This window comes from Chinchilla lanigera, unplaced genomic scaffold (genome assembly GCF_000276665.1).
Source record: "Chinchilla lanigera isolate Chin_1 unplaced genomic scaffold, ChiLan1.0 scaffold00021, whole genome shotgun sequence".
In the NCBI taxonomy this organism is placed as follows: Eukaryota; Metazoa; Chordata; class Mammalia; order Rodentia; family Chinchillidae; genus Chinchilla; species Chinchilla lanigera.
Window position 1 is genome coordinate 17,733,280 of NW_004955422.1, and position 20,007 is coordinate 17,753,286.

At 40.4% G+C, this 20,007-nt stretch overlaps 1 protein-coding gene across 2 annotated transcripts in view; it reads left to right on the top strand.

Moving 5' to 3' along the window:
- Nucleotides 1-20,007, top strand: part of Chka (choline kinase alpha) — a 55,276-nt gene that overhangs the window by 22,299 nt on the left and 12,970 nt on the right. Inside the window, exons 3-6 of one of the 2 annotated variants that reach the window (XM_005384285.2) lie at nt 10,097-10,150; nt 16,734-16,847; nt 19,401-19,534; nt 19,873-19,977. In XM_005384285.2, coding sequence (XP_005384342.1) covers nt 10,097-10,150; nt 16,734-16,847; nt 19,401-19,534; nt 19,873-19,977 — 407 coding nt within the window. The remainder of the gene's footprint in view (nt 1-10,096; nt 10,151-16,733; nt 16,848-19,400; nt 19,535-19,872; nt 19,978-20,007) is intronic. The other variant, XM_005384286.2, reaches the window with a different exon arrangement.

Sequence of the window (20,007 nt, forward strand, 5' to 3'; positions counted from 1 at the left end):
AATGAGTGATTTTTCTAAGAGATAAGCAGCATATGTCTAGCAATCTCACAATTGACTTATTAAACTTAAAAACTTATTTTATTAAAAAATGAACTCATTTTTGTTGGAAAAAGCTTTGCTTCAAGGTAGGAATGTATATTATTAATAGCTAATTTAGTTCAAGTGTGCTCTTTTGGTTGAAACTTAAATTTAGTAAAATCATGGAACTTACCACTTTAAATTGAAAAATTTTTCATTCTCAAATTTTGCAGTCTACAAGGACACTTGTTGCCACCTGAGAGTTTCAAATGTTAATGGCTGTTGTAGACGATTGGTTGTTGGGAATACTGTGACAGCATGAGGAGAGGAGCCAAATTCAGGGACTCTGAAATGGTGTGGTAGAGAAAGAAAGTAAAGTAAGATATGAGCAGGTAAAATAAAAGTTGAGCTCTTGTGACAGCTCCTACAACAGTGCGCCAGGGATTTTGATATGGAGTAAATTGCTTTTCAAAGGTTTTTAGCTCAGTTTTCAAATTTCTGTTACTTATTCTTGGCATGGGTGCAATCAAATTGCTGATTTATGATCAACTGTTTGAAATGAATCTGGGCTATCATGAAAGGAGATATCTATGGCCTATATTGAGGCCTTTGTTCTTAAAATGCCAGAATTGATAGTAAATTATCAGGATTTGCAATAGGACATGTGGTGGAATTAATATGGAGACCCATATAATAAATCCTACTACTTTAAGAAATGTATGGGCTAAAGACAATTAAATTAAATATAGTATAACTCAAATGGTTTTGCTTTCCTTTTTCACTGTACTTTATAAGAAAGCACATACATTCTATATATGTATGTGTGTTTGTACAGAAATAATTGGTGTCTCCTTGATCAGCTGTGTAAATGCCACTGTAGCCTTTAAGGTGGGCCACAGTTTACTCTTTCCTTAACATGGTAATTGAAGACTACAGCACATAATGATAGGCCCATGTATTTTCTCAGAGTATTTTGCTGTTTTGCTTAATTATAGATGGACCAGTTTAGTATGTCCCTACTTTTCTTTTCCTTCTCATTTTAAGCTCTTGAACTTTTTACCTCTGACAGTCAAATATTAAGTAGAAGTACTTCAAGTGACTTGGTTTAAAATTTTCTCAGTTTTCTCATATTTATTCCTTTTGATGTTGTGAGATGTCTAATTTCCTTTATTTCCATAGTGACAGTGAAATAACTGCTCTTTGGTGCAGTTCTCTAAGGGTTATGTACCAGAAAGCCAAGGTAAAGCCTTCTGCTTAGGTTCACACTCACAGTTTGTGTCCCACAAATATCTGTCTCTTACGGCGCTTAATTTTGTGTGAGATGAGACATAAGCAAACGCTCTAACTGTCCTGGAAGTTTTGTTTAGAATTCGTGTTGGTTTTAGTGCACTAAGGAAAAGTCCCATGTTTAACAAGGACAGGAGCAGGTCCTTTTGAAAATATGAACAGGAGTCATAGCTGTACAATCTGTAGGAAATTATTAAACATAAAAATGTTGGTTAATACATGTCAATATAATTTAGCATCAGTTTTACATAAACTAGGTTTAAATTTAATAGAGAGGAGGCTATTTTCATTCATTGCAGGGATGATGAAAACCAAACTGAATTGTGAAGTTACTGTGAACTAACGTAGAATAGTTAATTGAAGTTTTGAGAGTACTTCAGCTTTTGCTTTTGTAGAAAGAGATGTAATTGCTACAAGAGAGCTTGAAACTATAAAACTAGCTATAAATGTAACTTGATTTTTTTCCTTTCTAATACTGGGAAGGAACATGAGCTCTGCAACGTCCAGTAGCAGCCTTTTCAAAGAAGCAAGTTTGGCTGATTACAAATAACCAGTTTGCTTATTTATCATGAATTGTGGAAGACACAAATGTCAGTACGTATTGTTCATTCAATGTAACCTGTGCCAGTTGGCGGAAGTCTCAGAGGAGTGCTTTGTCTCTTCCTCTGTCAGAACAGTGACTCTGTGTTAAGCCAGATCCTCTGTGCATGAATGGAGAGATTGGCCTCGCCGTTACCAACGGTCTCACAGGCATGAATGTTTATAACACACATCAAAGATCTCTCTTGAGTGTTGTCTGGAAAAATGTTTTTGTTTGTTTTTTTGGGTAATAGAAGGCTAATATTAGTGCTTGTTTGAGTACTAACCATAATATACTTGAAGACATCAAGGCACAACGCAGATATTTATTTGTAATTCAAATAAGAAAAATTTGGGACACAGACCTTTTTGAATCCAGGAAACAAAATACCCTCTTCCCTATTTTCTCTTATCTCCAGTTTAAAAGTTAAACCACAGTAAAATATGGAGTGGTTCACAGATAGTTAATATTAAAGCATTTGTTACTGAGAAATCTATTGCTTATTAATTCTGTGAACTAAGGTCACACTCACGGCAAAATCAGGATTGCTAACGCTTTTTAATGGAGAGCTGCCCCTCCTCACTGAATAGTATGAACTCTTCCCCCCCCTCCCATTGCACTTAGGATCATTATGAGTTCACATTGTTTTGTTGGCTCTGTTTTTAAAAAATTACCACCACCACTACCCGCAGCCGGGGATGATGGCACACAGTTGTAATCCCAGCACTCTGGGAGGCTGAGGTAGGAGGATTGCAAGTTTGAGCCCACCCAGGGTAATTTAGTGAGTCCCCATCTCAAAATAAAAAGGGACTGGGGATGCAGCTCAGTGGGAAAGCCTTGAGTTCAATACCTACTATGGCAAAAAAAAAAAAAAAAACAAACCAAAAAAAAAAACCCCTCCCCATATTTTGAATATCATGTAATTAAATTTACTCTTATAAGAAACTTCCCCCTTGGAAGTAAAACTTTTTTTTCCCTTTATTGTGTGTCCCCCTTTTGTCCAGCCTCATGTTTCTTAGCTGATATTCCCTCACATACACACGCCATTGTTGCTAAATTACTGTCCATAGTCCATCCATACCTGCCTTGGTGCCTTCTTTTGATAACTAAATAAACCACAGACTACTATGTCTAATTTTGACATATTCAAACTGTCCTTGTCTTGCTGGTCTTAAATGTTTGGAATTTATAGCATGAAGCCAATGCAGATTTCTGGTCTCTGGAACGATGGCTTGACTGCAGCCACCCCAATCTGGGAAGGAATGTCTTGTGTTGGGTGGAGTGAAGGGCGATGGGGGTAATGTACCACTTTAGCTGTATGTGCATGTGTTCTCTGCTGCAGGCTTGTCCATGCGATCGTGCCTGGAGCACTCTGGTTTCCAGGTGACAGACACGATTCACGGTATAGTATGAGACCTCTGAAGTTGGAGCATTCTCTACAGCTTTAATTTCTTTCTTTTAGTTCTTGGAGTCAAGAAATGCTTTTAAAAAAGAAAATTGTAATGCTTGTTAAGTAGCACCAGCTACAGTTTGTGCTGTGCTTAAAAAGAGGTATAGTGATTAAGATTTTAGAATGTTATATATAAATATATCTTTTTTTTTTTTTCGGGGTGGAGGGGTTCTTTGGGTTTGTTTTGGTTTTTGTCCAAGGCAAATGAGATCCCTTTCTTCTGTTTCCTCAGTAGAAAATGACAAACATTTAGTAATTTTTGAACTTTATAGTAGGCCTCAACTTGAGAATTTAATTGAAGTACTTAATTCTTCTCCCTTCATTCCACTTTTAGCATTAAGGAAACACCGTATGTATCTATAGCTCTTTCAGTCAGAGTTAGCAATAAACTTTCTTTCTGTGCTGATCAGTTAGTATACTTTTGCATGTCTTAGCTGATTGGGTACCCAAGTCCTCAGCAGAGCTGCTCTATATGGCCTGGAAAAATATTGCTAGCGAGACAGCCTCAGGTGCTTCTGCGGAAGCTATTCAGCCTTGGAAGTCCCAGACATCCTAGGTCATGAGGTTGTCTGGATCAGACAAATTTTGAGAAGGTCTTGTAATGAGCCTTCTTTCCCTGAGCCTCCACTCACCAGCTACTAGCTTTTGTCACCTGAAGCCTTTCAGAGGTTCTAGTCTTCACCCATGTTTGAGTCATATTGTTTTGATATTATTAATGTTCAAAAAGGTCAGGTTTTTTAGAATGTTCTTTGGGATGATGGTAGATTCTATAGAGACTACCATAAACTATTAGAAGTCACTTATCTGTTTAAACACTTGTGATTGGAGCTGGGGATTTAGCTCAGCGGCAAAGCGCCTGCCTGGCAAGTGCAAGGTCGTGAGTTCGGTTCCCAGTACCGGAGAAAAACCAAAAATAAATAAATAAATAAATAAACAAACACTTGTGTTTAAGTGCTCATGAACTAATCACATAAGCTATACTTTAAAATCATTGCATTGAGCTTACACATTTTAATGTGTTCTGTAAAACATTTTTATAGAATACTATTTTAAAAAACCATAGAAGGAATAAGAATAGGATTTTTTTCATAAAAATCAGGGAGAAGGAAGATTAGCGACCCTGACAGCACTGAGAAGAAAACATTGCAAAGAAAGAGCTGCAAATGGCTGCTGTGCATTCCACGGAGTCATGACACTTGCACTTTTTTTGCCCCACTTCACCTGAGATGGAACACTGTTGCAGGATCAGTAGAAACTTGGCAGGGTTAGGCCAGGGACTGTGATAGGTGCCACCCCTTTCTTAAGAATCTTCTCTCTCAGCCAGGTGTGGTGGCACATGCCTGTAATCCCAGCACTTGGAGGCTGAGGCAGGAGGATCCCTGTGAGTTCGAGGCCAGCCTGGGCTACAAAGTGAGTTCAAGGCCAGCCTGAAGTGTATAGTGAAACGCTGTCTCAAAAAGACAACAACCACAAAAAAACCTAATAAACAGAAAAACTCTCCTAGAGAGTTATGTGTGGTCAGATAACTGGAGTCAATATTAGAAATCTTCAAAACCACAGACTAGGCTGCATATAACAAAACCCAATACCACTTCAGGACTAAACAAACATCACACCTCTAGTGTTGAGAACAGTGCAGCTCCTCCTGTTACTCTCAGGGGTGCTAAGGACCTGGAGTTTCTGGGACTCTGCTGCAAAGACAGTCTCAGGCTAGTGAGGGGTAGGCTTTTTTCCAGAACTAAACTTTAGATGCTCTGGAAATTGAGTCTGGCCAACAGTTGAATTAATCTCATGTGCCCCAGTTTACTCTGTATTTTATGTAACACCTTTAAAAGAGAAATAGTAGCTGAATGATCCATGGGTTTTTTGTTTTGTTTTGTTTTGTTTTTGATAGGGAAGGGGTAATGGGAAGAAGAGAATATCGTAGAGTGTCCTGTGAAACACTTATTTGTATCACTTCAGTTTCCACAGCTACCATTATTTGTATTGTATGTATTTCCTTATTATGGCATTGTCTGGAATTGATAAAGATTTCATTTCTTTTCTTTTCTTTTTTTTTGGTTTTGGTTTTGGTTTTTTTCTAGTACTGGGAATTGAACTCACGACCTTGCGCTTGCCAGGCAGGCGCTGTGCTGCTGAGCTAAATCCCCAGCCCCAGGATTTCATTTCTTAAATAGCATTCTCAGTTTGTTATGCTCTTGACGGGGTCTCATTCTTTGGGGCTGAGTTAACCACTTTTCCCAGCCTGTCCCAAGAGCAGCCTATGCAGTAGTGGATCTTTAAAGACACTTTAAATGTTTCAAATAACTACCTGCCACTTCATGCCAGTTTCTGTAGGCCACCTGTAGTAATTTATTTATATCTACACACCCTCATATACTCAGACCCCTAGGGAAAACTAGTGTGCTACTTTGTTTCATCTCATAAATGGGACTTTGCTAAAAGTTTAGCCATAAACCCACTTCCCTCATTCTTAGAGGAGTCTTTTATTGAGTACTGGCCGATCAGATCCTAGCACTGCAAAACAAAACCAAAAATTGGCCAGTGTGAAAATTTTTATTAAGGTAGTTTATTTGATGATTAAATGTTTTTAAATCCTAAAATTACATAACACCAAATTTAATCAGTGAAATCTTGTCTTAGGCCCTAAAGCTGTCTTACTACCTATTTATTTTCTTTTTTAAGGTCTGAAATAGAATATTTTGAAAACTAATAACTTGTAACTTGGTCATTTACTGCTTTGACAGTCTCACTGAAAATAAAAAACTGAAATACAGAGCCTTAAAATACGATTTTATCAGAAAAGTGACATTTTAAATCTCATACCAATAAATAAGTATTATATAAGCTGGGTGTGGTCGTGCATGCTTGTAATCCCAGCACTCAGGAGGCTGAGGCAGGAGAATCACCTCAAGTTCAAGGCCTGCCTGGGCTACATAATGAGTTCAAGACCAATCTGAACTACATAGTGAGACCCTGTTTCAACAAAACAAAAAAAACCCAAGTATATGTATATAATAAAAGTAACACATTTTTAAGCAATTTTTAAATTATAGACACATATAAAAATGAAAATCCTCTATTCTCTCATCTTCCTAGCTGACAGAATTTAGACTTTTAGAAATTTAGATTTTAAGTTTAAAAGTTTTTGGACAATCAAAATCTTTCAGCTTTTAAAATCTTTGGTAGGGGGCTGGGGATTTAGCTCAACGGCACAGCGCCTGCCTGGCAAGCGTGAGGTCTTGAGTTCAATTCCCGGTACTGGGAAAAAAAACAAAGAATAAAAAAATAAATAAATAAAAATAAAAAAAATATTAAAAAATCTTTGGTAACTTAAAAACTTTAAAATGTTAACGTACCCTTTTTATTACTGCTACTACTTTAGCCTGTTTTATTTTCTACATCACAGGTTAATGAGTACATGACTGTAATAGATTGTCTGGAAAATGAAACCCAAAATAGGAAGGAAATTGACAGGAAGTCAGTGGCAGCATAGTTTTACCATGGGGTGGAGGTGGGGTAATTTATAACATAGAATTCACCTATTTAAGTTGTACAATTCAGTATTTTTCAGTACATACAAAGTTGGGTGTCTTATGCATACTTGAGACATTCTAGTTTCTTAGGTTTTGAAATTGCAGTGTTTATTCCTAAATATCTTTTTATTATGGGTAATTTCAAATAAATACAAAAGTAAGCTGAAGACTGAACCCCAAGTTCATTTTCCGCACCTTACCAGTCTTCTTTCATCATGTCCCTGGCCTCCTTCCTCAGGGTTATTTTGAAGCAAATTCCAGACATTAAATTATTTCTTACATAAATAGTTCAGATGTATAAGATGATTTTTTTAAAAAAAAATTACTATGGGCCAGGGATATAGCTCAGTGGCACAGCGCCTGCCTGGCAAACACGAGGTCATGAGTTCAGTTCCCTATATTAAAAAAAAAAAGATTACAGTAATGTTCACATCAAAATAATTAGGGGTAAGCATGTAGCTCAGTGGTAGAACATGAATTTAACATGCAGGAGACCCAGGGTTTGGTCCCCAGTACCTCCCTACAAATGAAATAATACTTTACTACTAAAATAACTAGTGTTCAAATTTGTAATATTTTTATACTTGTATATAAGAATTTTTATTAGCTTGCAACTTAGAGGAAAGTTTGAAGTTATGCTAAATAATTTGTACAATATATTTTACTGCCTGCCTCAAATAAATTTGTATCACTGAGTAAAATCTAAGTGATTCCAAAATATACTTTATTTCCTATCTTCCTGGACAGAAAATATCTGTGATCTCTTTTGGCAAAGTGAATAGACCTCTACTTGACTCACATCAGGAGGCTTCTTCCAACTTTCTCATGACATCTTCCTGGCTTGAGGCTTCCTGGTTGTACTCTTCTTGTTTGCAGGCTCTAGGGAGCCTGGGCATTCTGTACTGAGGAAACAGAACTCAGGGCTGCATATTGCAGAAGTCCATCTTGCCTTTGCAATGGTGCTCTTATGATGTAAGTTATGCATTTATTTTGGGTGAAAGGGGTGGGCAGGAGTGGAGAAATAATTAATGGAATTTATGTTTGTTTCTAGTGCTAATGTATTCTGGTGCTAAAGAGTGACCTTGTAACTAACTATAAGCCAGTTTGTAATTTTGGGTTAAAATGATTTGCTTTTGAGAGCACCATTAGACAAGGAAAGGGACTTCTGTTAGCTAAATAACCCATTAACTGTATCTCCCTAAGAAGATACAGTTAGAGCAATAACAGCATAGGAATAACCATAGTCATTTAGAATTTGGTGCAGGTCAAATCCCGTTACACATTTCAGTAGGACACCTAAATTTTTTATTTGTCTTAAAACTTTTGGTACAAAATAGTAATATGTAATGTATCAGATTACAGAGCTATTGTTTGCTCTTTACTTTCTTGTCAGGGGCACAAAGACTTTAAGGGGCATGTCAGTCCCATTCAGTGTCCTAATCAACACTGCAGCGAATTTTCTTACTGTTGGAAACACAGATGTAAGTTTGCCCCAGGCCCCCACCATACTAGGTTGCTCCTTGGGCTTGTTTGCTTTGTGCTTCACAGTGCTGGAGCTTTTGTTTACCATGCAAGCATCAGGATTTGCTCGGGGCTCTGCTGGAAGACTAACATCAGCAGAAGGAGAAGCTCCTGCTCATTGACCACTGAGGCATAAGTCTAAGGTACATTTCCTCATGAGAGAGTTTTGGAGTTAAGGGAGTGAAAAATCTTTATTCAGGTGACTCACTTCTCCCTAGGGTTTATTATAGCATACATCAGCAAGTGTCTAGAATGTTTTTGTAATATTTTAATTTTTATAACTTTCATCGTAATGGGATTTAACCTGTAACATCTTTTCATCAGAAAAATGCAGATTACACAAATGAAAATATCATGTATCCCCATTTGTACTTTCTGTACTTTGTACCAAATATACTTAGCTATATATTACAGATATTATTGAGTATGTGTCTGTGGAAACATTAGAAGCCTTTTGCAGATAGCTTTATGAATATGGATATTTGTTTATAGACATGTACTGTTTATACAAAACATGCATTGAAATGCCTGGAATGTTATTTTGGTGTATGATGAATGAGAGTGGTTGCTTTAAATCACGAGGTTTTTTGAATGCTGCTAGAGTAGCTGGTGTTGCTTAACATGGCATTTTTTCCCCTGTCCACACTTTCCACCCTTGGTACAGGTATTTTTGATAAGCTGTGGAATGGAAAGGTATGTTTTTCACGGGATGTTCAAGAATCTCTTACCTTAAATTCTTTTAAAGAGGTTTCCTTTATGGGATTCCTCTTGGGTCTGGTTTAAGCAGACTTAGTTTACTTGTAACAAATAACAGTTTTAGAGGCAATAGTTGAGTATAAAATTTTGACATGACCCTTAAGTTTCTGACTTAACTTTTCCCCATTCCTTTATTAAAGATAGAGTTTTAAAGTACTTGGGGTGGGGGGTTGCTTTGGAAATACATGATCTGTGCCATGAAGAAAGAATGTAGGCTAAGAGTTGCTTGTGGTAGTTGGTAATCTAGTATGTTGTTACTGTTACAGTGCTGGTTACCATTAATTTGCAATTTCATTGAGGAAAGTGATGTAAAAGTAACTCTTAATATATTCATATATAAGATGATTTTAGGAACTTTATTAAAGCCACACAATTCTCTTTTTGCTTGAGGACAAATTCAGATTGGACTATTGTCAACCTAATGAGAAGGCTTAGTCCAAGAAGTGGCAGATGCCCAGAGCCTGTGCCCGGTTTCTTGCCTGCACAGTGCGGTCTCCTCTGTCCGCATTCTGTGCTAACCATGGCCATCCACAGGCATGTTGATGCTCCTGTCCTGGTGGGTTGACTTGAAAGAACCGTCTAGCTAAATTGATGAGAGCCTCAGCCTATGCTTGTCTTTAGAAGGCCCAATTGGAGGCCTGCACTCAAGCGACTTTCCTAACAATGAAATTGTGAAAGGTATATAGGGACAGCTGTGAGACATGCAGCTATTTGGTCTCAACGGCACATCCCTTTTCTTGTAAAGAGATGAAGCACTTTCTGAGGCATTGGTACTAGTGCTGGAGGCTGCTGGTGCCTTTAGACTATGCTGGTGACATGGTGGGCTGAGAAGCCCTTGTTAAAAATCTGTGGTGTTCTGTAAACCCTGACTGTTCTGGTGGTTGCAAAGTTAGTGTCCACTTGTTGTTCTCCATCTCACCAGAAGTGTTTGGTTTTTCTCATTCATAGAGGTCCTGTAATAAGGAGGGATCCGAACAAGCTCAGAAAGAAAATGAATTTCAAGTAAGTAATTCAGTCTGTTCTGCACCTGCATGAGATATAAACTGGTGTGAGCCAGCCTCACTGCACTGCATTTGGCAGTGCTTCTTATCTTTCTTAGAGGAAGGGCTCTTGGTATATTGCAAATTGTCTCACAGGTATTCTGACTGTTTCATCTCTAACAACCACTTCTTCCTATTCCTCATCTGTTGTCCACTGCCCTGGCTGTGCCCTAGACTTCTATCCCCAGAAAGTGTGCCCCCTCTGTCATGCCCGCTTTAACAGTCCACCACCTGCTGACCTGCAACCCACTTTGGCACAGTTGCAGCTGCCACTCGCTGGCTACTATTAAGCCCTCCAGTCTAGGCACTGCCACCCTCTCACTGTCCATCTGCCCTCTTCACCTGCTATTAGGACTGTTCAGCTGAGAGCCCAGCTCTGTCATCACAAACAGGCCTTTTCTTTCACATGTTCTCAGCTCATTTTTCCACTCACCTCCTGTCGTGCTCACTTTGTGTCATAGTTACTTTTCTCATTGCTGAGACAAAATACCCAATGCCCAAAATTAAGGGAGGAGAGGTTTATTTAGCTCACAGTTTGTAGAGGTTTCTGTCCATAATCACCTGGCTCCAAGGTAGAGTGGCACACTGCACAGGGGCAACACAGCAGGAGGCAAAGCAACAAGAGCAAAAAGGGAGGAACAAGCCTCTTTTCCTCCCTTATATTGTATGCAGGCTACCTACCCTAGGATGGATGTAGCACTCACATCCCCAATCTCAACATTAGACAGTGAACCAATCACAAACTAAACAATGCCCACTCCACCCTATGACTGCGTGAAGTTTTAGGGGACATCTAGACACAAACCACAACACCTTGTAAATCCTTACCCCACTGAGCCCAGCCCACCTGTGTGCTTCCTCTGGGCTGCATCTGCAGCTAAACATTACTAGAAAAGAATTACATAGTTGTGAGGGCAAGTTTCATTTTAGGGCGAGCAGCCTCACTGCCTCAGAACATTCTCGAGCATGTTCATTTCCTGATGCTAGAAGTCTGTTTCAGGTTTCTGTTTGCTCTTCAGACTTCACTGTCCCTACCCTTAGTGGATGGTAGAATTTAATTCTTTTTTTTTTTAATGTGATCCTGGGGATAGAACCCAGGGAGGCATGCTTGTTAGATACATGCCCTCCTGCCAAGCTGCATTCCCAGGCCCAGAACACTTTCTTTCATGGCTGCTTATCTTCTGTCCCCCATCGACACTCGAGGCCTTTCTTGTCTGCACTGGCTTTTCGATGGACCCTCTCTTTTGAAGGGTATTCTTCCCTTGTATGCCACCCTTGGCTTTGCTTTCTTCTTTGAGTCTGATTCCTTGTTAGTCCCCTTCTCTAGGTGACGAAATGTTCTATGCTTATGCCTTCTTTACTCCCACCCCATCTTTGCTGCCACTCCTGACATACTCTTTTTTTCTGTAAACATTTCTTTCTTTCTTTTTTTTATTGGCAAGGTTTTCTTCGTGGGGAGTTGCTGGGCATCAGACCTGGGGCCCCCTGCCCACTAAACAAATGCTCTACCACCAGCCCCCAGTAAGATTTCTTGAGACAGAATCAATTGTATCTGCTTTCTTCCTAATTTCCTTTTTCAGAAAAAGCTTTAAAAGCACAGGAAAGCACAAAGGGAAATGTAATAAACGCGTTCCTTCCTGTTATACAGAATCACTAACTTAGTTTTGTCATGCAGCTTGACTTCAGTCTTTTTATATGAGTTTTTTTTAACTTTATTTCAAGTACATTTTAGACTTACGGGACAAGTTGCAAAATAGTACGGAGAGTTCCCATGTACCCCTTACCTAGCTTTGCTAATGTTCTCGTTTTACATAACCACAGTGCAGTGACCAGAACTAGAACATTGACCACTGGTACAGTACTAATAACTAAACCACACAGACCTTATTAGAATTTCAAAAGACTTTCTTTCCACTGATGTTTTCTTTTGTTCTGTCCCTGGCTTTAGCCAGGATCCCAACATTGCATCTGGCATTTTTCCTTAGTCTTTTCCAGCCCAGAATGGGTCTCATTGTGTTCTCTTGATACTTGCGAAAGTGCTGGTCAGTTACTGTGGCAAGTGGCCCCACAGTTTTGTCTGCTGTTTTCTTCTGATTGGAATGAGGCTGTACGTTTTTGGGTAAAATGCTACAGACTTGCTGTGTTTTTTCTAGAGGCTCATAATATCAGTATTCTTATTAATGGGCCTTAATTTTTTGTTTCTAATAAAAGCCCATTTAAAGCAGGCATGGTGGCCTAGACCTGTAATCCCAGCACTCTAGGAGCCTGAGGTAAGAGGAACTGCAAGTTTGAGCCCAGCTTGGGCAACTTAACGACTTAGCAAAACCTTGTCTCAAAATTTAAAAAAAAATTTTTCAAAGAGCTAGGGATGTAGCTCAGTGTGAAGACTCTGGGTTCAAGCTCCAGTACTGCCCCGTCAAAAGTCATTTTAGTCCCTTGCTTTTATCCTCTGTTCAGTTCCTTCCACTTTTCCATGATTTGTTTTTTTTTTTTTTTTTTGTACTGGGAATTGAACTCAGGACCTTGCGCTTGCCAGGTAGGTGCTTACACTACTGAGCTATATCCCCAGCCCCTCCACGTCTTTTGTTTACCCTCCACTTCCCATCTGACACCTGTACCCATCACATCTCTGAAACTGTTCTTATTTAGTCATTAACAGTTTCTGTGTTGTCAGATCCAGTGTCTCCTTTTTTTTTCCTGCTGTTGGACCCTGGGCAGTGTGTGACAGAGAATGCGTTAAGATGGCAGGTCTCTTACTTCCCTTTGCTTCTGGATCCTCTTTCTGCTGCCATTAAAGCCAGTGGTTCATCTGGTGGGTTGTAAATCTTTAATGGAGTATGATAATTTTGTTGTTTGTTTTTTTTTATTTTTTAGATAGGATCTTACTGTGTAGCCTAGGCTGACCTTGAACTTGGTATCCTCCTGAGTAGCTGGGACTACAGGTGTACTCCACTGTACCTGACTTCTTGATGTTTTAAATGAAATACAGTAGAAAGTAGTAGGAGCTGGGTGTGGTGGCACACACTTGTGATCCTGGCACTCTGGGATCTAAGGCGGGAGGATCACAAGTTCAAGTTCAGCCTGGGTGACTTAGCAAGACCCTGTCTCAAATGAAAAATTAAATTAAAAAAGGACTGGGGATATAGCTCAGTGGGAAGGCCCTGCGTTCAATCCCCTATATTACCCAAAAACATATTAGAAAGCTTGCCTGCTCATGAGGATAAGTATTACTGTGTATAACATCTGATGTATGTGTGGATGGGTTGCTGTATAACAAATGCCTTTCTTGTGATGACTTTTGGTTTGAAAGTGGTTGCTCTGCATGTTGGGCATTCTTAGGCCCAGGGCTGCTTCCTCATCTTCTGTTACTGGGAGAGTTTGCCAAATGCAAGGTTTTAAACACACTCAGCATTTTGGGGACTTTGGAATTCCTTTACCCACACCTTTCCCTAGATCCCAGCTTGTACTGCAGGCCACTCCTGCCCTCTTTTTTCCCCTATTTCAGGTGCACCACCCTTTCCTACTCCTTGAATGCACCAAACTTGCTCTTCCTCAGGCTGCTCACAGCTCCTTTTCACCCTTGAGCCTCAGATTACAGCCATCCCATCATACCCTATTGTTCCACTTTTCTGTCTTTCCATGGTAGTGACACTGTCTGTAGTTGCATTCACTCGCTTACTGTCTATTTCTCCCAGATAGGCAGGCTCCTGGGTTTTGTTTCCCGGATGCGTGGCAAAGTGCTCCGTACATAGTAGAAGCCTAAGCAGATCTATGAGGTATTGCTCTTTTCTGAAGAAATAGGACCAGCTGTAGCTACATGGCCTTTGGCTGACTCGGGCATGGTGTGCAAGTGTAGACTGAGCTGCATCTCTCCAGCCCTGTCCCGACCTTGTTCACCTGCTTTCAGCAGGGACCTGAAAGGGCTTTGTAAACCCTGTGATCACAAAGAAATGATTAGGAGTTGGTCATCCTTCCTAATCTGTCTTGCTTGTACCTTTGGTATTCTCATTTTCTAACTCTCCAGATTCTGCTATCTCCCACCACCCCTTTTTCTTCCTAAATACTGAACTGCGGTGTTGCATAAGAAGAAGGTCTTATTTATAGTTCAAAACAGTGAGAAGAGAATTGGAAGGTTAAGTCTCTGCACCTTCTTGGCACTGTTTCTGGGCGTGGGCAGGCTCCGCTCTGGAGAGAAGTCTGGACAATTTATTGATCCAAGTCCCCAAGGGGTAGTGCTGCCACATGGAAATAAGTCAATTCCAGGAATCCTGTTTTTTGTTTGTTTTTTTTTTTTTTTAAGACAATGTCTCACTATGTAGTCCAGGCTGGCCTTGAACTCACTTTGTAATCCAGGCTGGCCTCAAACTTGCTGCAGTCCTCCTGCCTCAGCCGCCTGAGTGCTGGGATTACAGGCGTGCACCACCATACCCGGCTAGGAATCTTCTGTTGGGTGGATGTGATGTACAAAATGCTGAACCTATTGAAGTAATAAAACAGGGCTTAACCTTGTAAATAAAACTTGAAACTTCAAGTGTTAGAGGGTATTTTAGGTTAGATACATGTATGTGTTGTATACAGTGCCCCCCTTAATGCTCTTCATCTTTAGTCATTCTATCATGTAGAAAATTGGAAAATTTTCTGGAATTCTTACAAAATTCTGGATACCTAGATGAAATAAATGCTAAGTCTACCATTTGGAAATGATGGGAGAGTGAGTTACAATTTTGTGAGCAATTTTACACGTGGTGAAGGGCTGTGAAGAGACAGTGACAACCTGGTCTAGGAGCCGAAGCTACCACTCTCTTGTCCTGATGAGATGCTCAGGCTCCATTAGTATTGTAGTCTGTACAGTTCAGGAGGTGCTATAGTCTCCAGAGTGCTAGAGTGTGCTGCCCTCCAGAGCAGGCATGCATGTAGAAGTGGAAGACACTTCACAAACCCACTGGTAAGCTTCCCAGCACTTTCCCATGTTGAGCTTGAAGGCAGCTGCAGCCAGCCTGGGCAACTGTGCTGTGAGGCTCAGATGAGTGGTAGAAAACAATTCATCAACTATGTGGAGATGTTAGGTATTGTCATTCTGTAAGGGTTTAAAAAATAAAAACTGATCAAACACTGCTCTAAAATTCATTAACTTAATCAAATCAATGCTATATGTATACTGTCAAAAACATATAACTGGCTGGGTGTTGTGGCACAACTTTTAATCCTAGCACTTAGGAGGCTGAGGCAGGAGGACCGCTGTGAATTTGAGGTCAGTGTGGGCTACGTATTGAGTTCAAGGTCAGCCTGAACTACATAGCAAGACCCTGTCTCAAAAAATGAACAAACAAACAAAAACCCACATAATTGCAAATTAGTAAATAAATATTGAGCCTTAGAAAATAATGGTTAGACCATAATTATGGGGATTACACAGATGATGATTAGGCTGTATTTGTGGGGGATTGCTGAAGAATACATTTGCCCCTACAAAATGTAACTGAATTGCTTTTTACTTTAATGTGGTCTGATGTCCCTTGGAAGTAGTTTCTTTTTTGTTCTAAGTCTAGCATTCTCTCATTGCCTAAGGAGTTTTCCTCATAGTTTCTCAGTATTTTTTCGTAATGTGAGTGCTTTAAAAAGTGTTCTTCTGGAATCATATTCTTCACAGAACATTTCTTAAGGGGTGCATTAGTGTCACCTGAAATGGTTTTCAAAACACACCTGTTGGTTCCTTTCTTTAAATGTATCAACTTAGAAACTTAGGGTCAGGACCACAGAATGGCTTTTGTCTTCAAGAGATTCAAGCACCTGATTGAGAATGGCTTTTTCCATGCCTTCACTCCAACATGTGGAAACTCAGAAGCTGTAATTTACTATTTAAGGATAAAAGACTAAGGAAGGAATTTGAATTGAGACAAAAAGGATGGATTTTGAAAGCAAAATGATTTTAGACCTCATATTAGTTATCAGGACTGAAGATACAGCATAGGAGCTTCATAGAGATTTTAACAGGAATACGAACATTAGAGGGCAAAAGGTGGAAATTGGAAACTGGGAATGAATACCACATGCCAGGGTACTTTGGACTGAAAAGCCATAGGTCCCAGACCTAAATCAGTAGTCATCAAACTTACTGGCCCCGCAGGCCAGTTTAGTAGACAGAGGCCTTTGGATCATTCACTTTCACCAGTCACTGTCAATGAAAAGGCAAATCCGCTACACCAGAATGGCTGGAGTTGTGGTCGTTGGTAAGTGGCCAGTGGTGAAACTCATATAGGTTGTAAAAGAGAGAGAAGCAATTGAAGCACCAGTAGATAGTTGTTCTAATTTTAGAACTAGGTGACCTAAAATAAACTTAAATTTTAAATCTCCTCCATGTGCAAAATGCTTGCAGGCGTGGATCCTGCCTATTACAAGATGTGTAACTTTTGAGGCTCTTATTTCATATTTACAGTGGGGTGATGATACCCACATCAAAGTATCAGTGAGGACTGGAAGAAACTGCTTGTGGGAAAATGCTTCTGATGCCTCAGTAAACACCTTGTTTTTGCTTTCTGTTTTAGGGGGCTGAAGCCATGGTTCTGGAAAGTGTTATGTTTGCCATTCTCGCAGAAAGGTCACTTGGGCCAAAACTCTATGGCATCTTTCCTCAAGGCCGACTGGAGCAGTTCATCCCGGTAAGATGTGTATATAAACTGTCAGTTGACGTGGGTTCCTTGTCTCACTTTGGCAAAAACCTGAAATATTGTGATATGAAATAATAAATGTGACATGTTATTAAACTGGATCAGAAAATAAAGAGAAACCTTTTTTTGAATATATACCAGAACCTCTTTTTCTCCTATAAAGACAGAGTCATCCAAATAAAAGTATATGTGAGATTTACTATTCCACTGTCCCCTGAGTCTTCCTCTTTTCATTTTATTTTCCATCTCTGGGGCTTGCTTTATAGAACCTGATGCTGGAGGGCTGGTGGGGAGCGGGCTCAGCAGTGGAGCACTTGCCTGGCATGCATAAGGCTCTGGGTTCGGTCCCCAGCCCCTACCCACCACAAAAACAACTCCGTGCACAAACAAAAATAATGCCAAAAATTAAAATTTAAAAAAATGGGCAGGAGGCCCAGTGTAACCCAGTGGTGGAACCCTTGCCTGGCACACACAAAGCCCTGAGTTCAAGTTCCCAATACTGCCAAAAAAACCAAAACCAAAAAAAAGTCATTGCTATAGCATCAGAGCCCCAACCACAGCAGCCACACCTCTGGCCACAGCCCTTGTGGATCCATCGTTCTCCTTTTGTTTCTGCTTTCCTTCTGTTTTTATAGTTTCCCTTGCTCCCATCCCCCTGAGATCTTATTCAAACCCTGTTTCTAGGCAGTAAGGATTCTTTTCCCCTTTCTTGTTGGCCTGAGGCATTTTTAATTTTTAATATTTGTAACGCTTGCCAGGGTGCTTAGTCTTTGGGTGTATATGTGCAAATCTGAAACACACCCCTTGTCTCAGCTGTCAAATTGCAAAATACTACAGATAGTATCGTGCCATTTTTATAAAGGCCAATAAAAGCAAAGATTGTTTTTTGTGGTGCTGGGGATTGAACCAAGAGCCTCTCACATGCCAGGCAAATATTCTACTGCTTAGCTACACCTTGAACCCCTCAAATCAAGTTTAAAAATTACCTTATGAAACGTACAGATAGCTGGGTATGGTGACACTCCCAGCACTAAGAAGGCTGAGGCAGGAGGATTGTGAGTTTGAGGCCATTTTAGGCTATGGAAAAAGCAAGACCCTGTCTCAAAAAGAAAAAAAAACAAGCATGTATGCTGAAAGTTCTGTATAATCAGTTCTGTTCTAGTTCTTAAGATCTATGCTCTTTTGATAGATTGCTTACTGCACAGTGAAGTTTTAAATTCTATTAAAATACTAAATAGAGCTGGGTGTCACTTGGGAGGCTGAGGCAGGAGGATCGTTGCAAGTTCAAGACCAGCCTGGGCTACAAAGTGAGCTCAAGGCCAGCCTGAACTGCACAGCAAGACCCTGTCTCAAAAAAATACTAAGTAGAGTATATGAACTGCCAACATTCAGTTGTTTTTGACCCTCAAAACTGGCAGTTTTACTTGATTCTACCTAATACCATACAATATTTCTAAGTTTCCTCTTGACTAGTTGCAGTCTTTCAAAGAGCATGGGAGAGCAAGTGACCTTTATGAATGGTAGTCTCCATTTCCCTTTCTTTGTGATGGCAAAGGAGGTTGGCATCTTGAGATCCATTCATCTTTCACATGTTAGCTTTAATGTTTCCATATTGTCAAACGAATTAGTCATGTGCTGCATAACATTTGTGTGAACAATAGAAACTGCATGTGTAGGACAGTGGTCCCATAAAGTTATGATGGACGTATAAAATATCTGCTGCCAGTGGCATCGTAGCCAGCATAACTAACATCAGTACTGGGCAATACTCACCCATTGTGGGGGTGCTGGTGTAAATCCACTGTGCTGCCGGTTGTAGAAGTGTGGCACATACAGCTGTGTGTAATACATAGTACTTGATAATAATATCCTCTGGAGGGGAGAGGCACATGGGGGAGCTGGAAGGGCCTCATTCATTGACCACAGGCTCCTGAGAGTACACAGTAAAAGCATCAGAACAAGTGTGGCCTCAGGCTGCATTGGGACTGTGGCTGTCCACTTGTCCAGTGTGGCCCCCTGAAGCCTGCTCTGTGCCAGGCAGGATGCAGGGAACACTGTGAGAGCAGCTGGCTGCGGGGCCTCCTACTCAGGACTTGTGTTGAGCATCACACCTTCCTGGCTGGGTGGTAGCGGAGCAGGGCCTCCATCTAAGGGAAGGGCGAGGGGTTGGGCTGTGGGCCAGACAGATTTGCCAGCTTGGGCCCAGTGAACAGACTGTAACGTTAAAGGGCAGAATCATAGCTTATAGGAGAGAACTTTTTAGTTCATCAAAACTTAAAGATAACTTTCTCATAATTGAAAAGGATTTGTAATACAGCAGACCCTGGGAGGAGACTGCTTTTCATGTAGATGTGCCATGGCCGTTGCTGGGTCATTGTGGGAACACAGTGTTAATTCTTAAGGGAACTTAAGGCACTGGTTCCCTTAAATGTCCTACACTTAAATGAGCTACAGAAACTGGCTTGTCATTCTTAGGATTTTATGATCTCAGACTTGCTAGCTTACCTGGTTAAATGTCCATTTTTTATTTTTTTTTAATTTCAGAGCAGACGATTAGACACTGAAGAATTAAGTTTGCCAGATATTTCTGCAGAAATAGCCGAGAAAATGGCCACATTTCATGGTATGAAAATGCCATTCAATAAGGAACCCAAGTGGCTTTTTGGAACAATGGAAAAGTAAGTGGTCAGTGTGAGCTGCTGCAGGGGTGGGGCTGCGCTCTCTTGGTTCACTGTGTACAGACAGTGGTCCTGGAGTTTGTCTCCTGAATAAGTCTTTCTTGTGTAAATGTGTGAAGCAATCAGTTTTTGGACCGAGAAGGAAGCCTTGTTTGCAAAATTGCTGGTGGGGGTGGCTTCTTAGAGTGCTGAGGTTCCTAGCTACTTCCCTTCCCTCCTGGGGACAGGAGCATTCCTGTCCTGTGATTGTGCAGGTAGGTGTCAGGTGTGTAACTGAGGGTTAAGAATGCACCTTGGTGAACTAAGCAGTGGTCCTTTGTACTCCTTTGTTTAAATAGATATCTAGATCAAGTGCTGAAAATTAAGTTTACTGAAGAACCCAGAGTTAAACAGCTCCAGAAGTTCCTCAGTTACAACTTGCCTTTGGAACTGGAAATGCTGAGGTGAGTGTTCGCTTCTGTTTCCTGACTGAG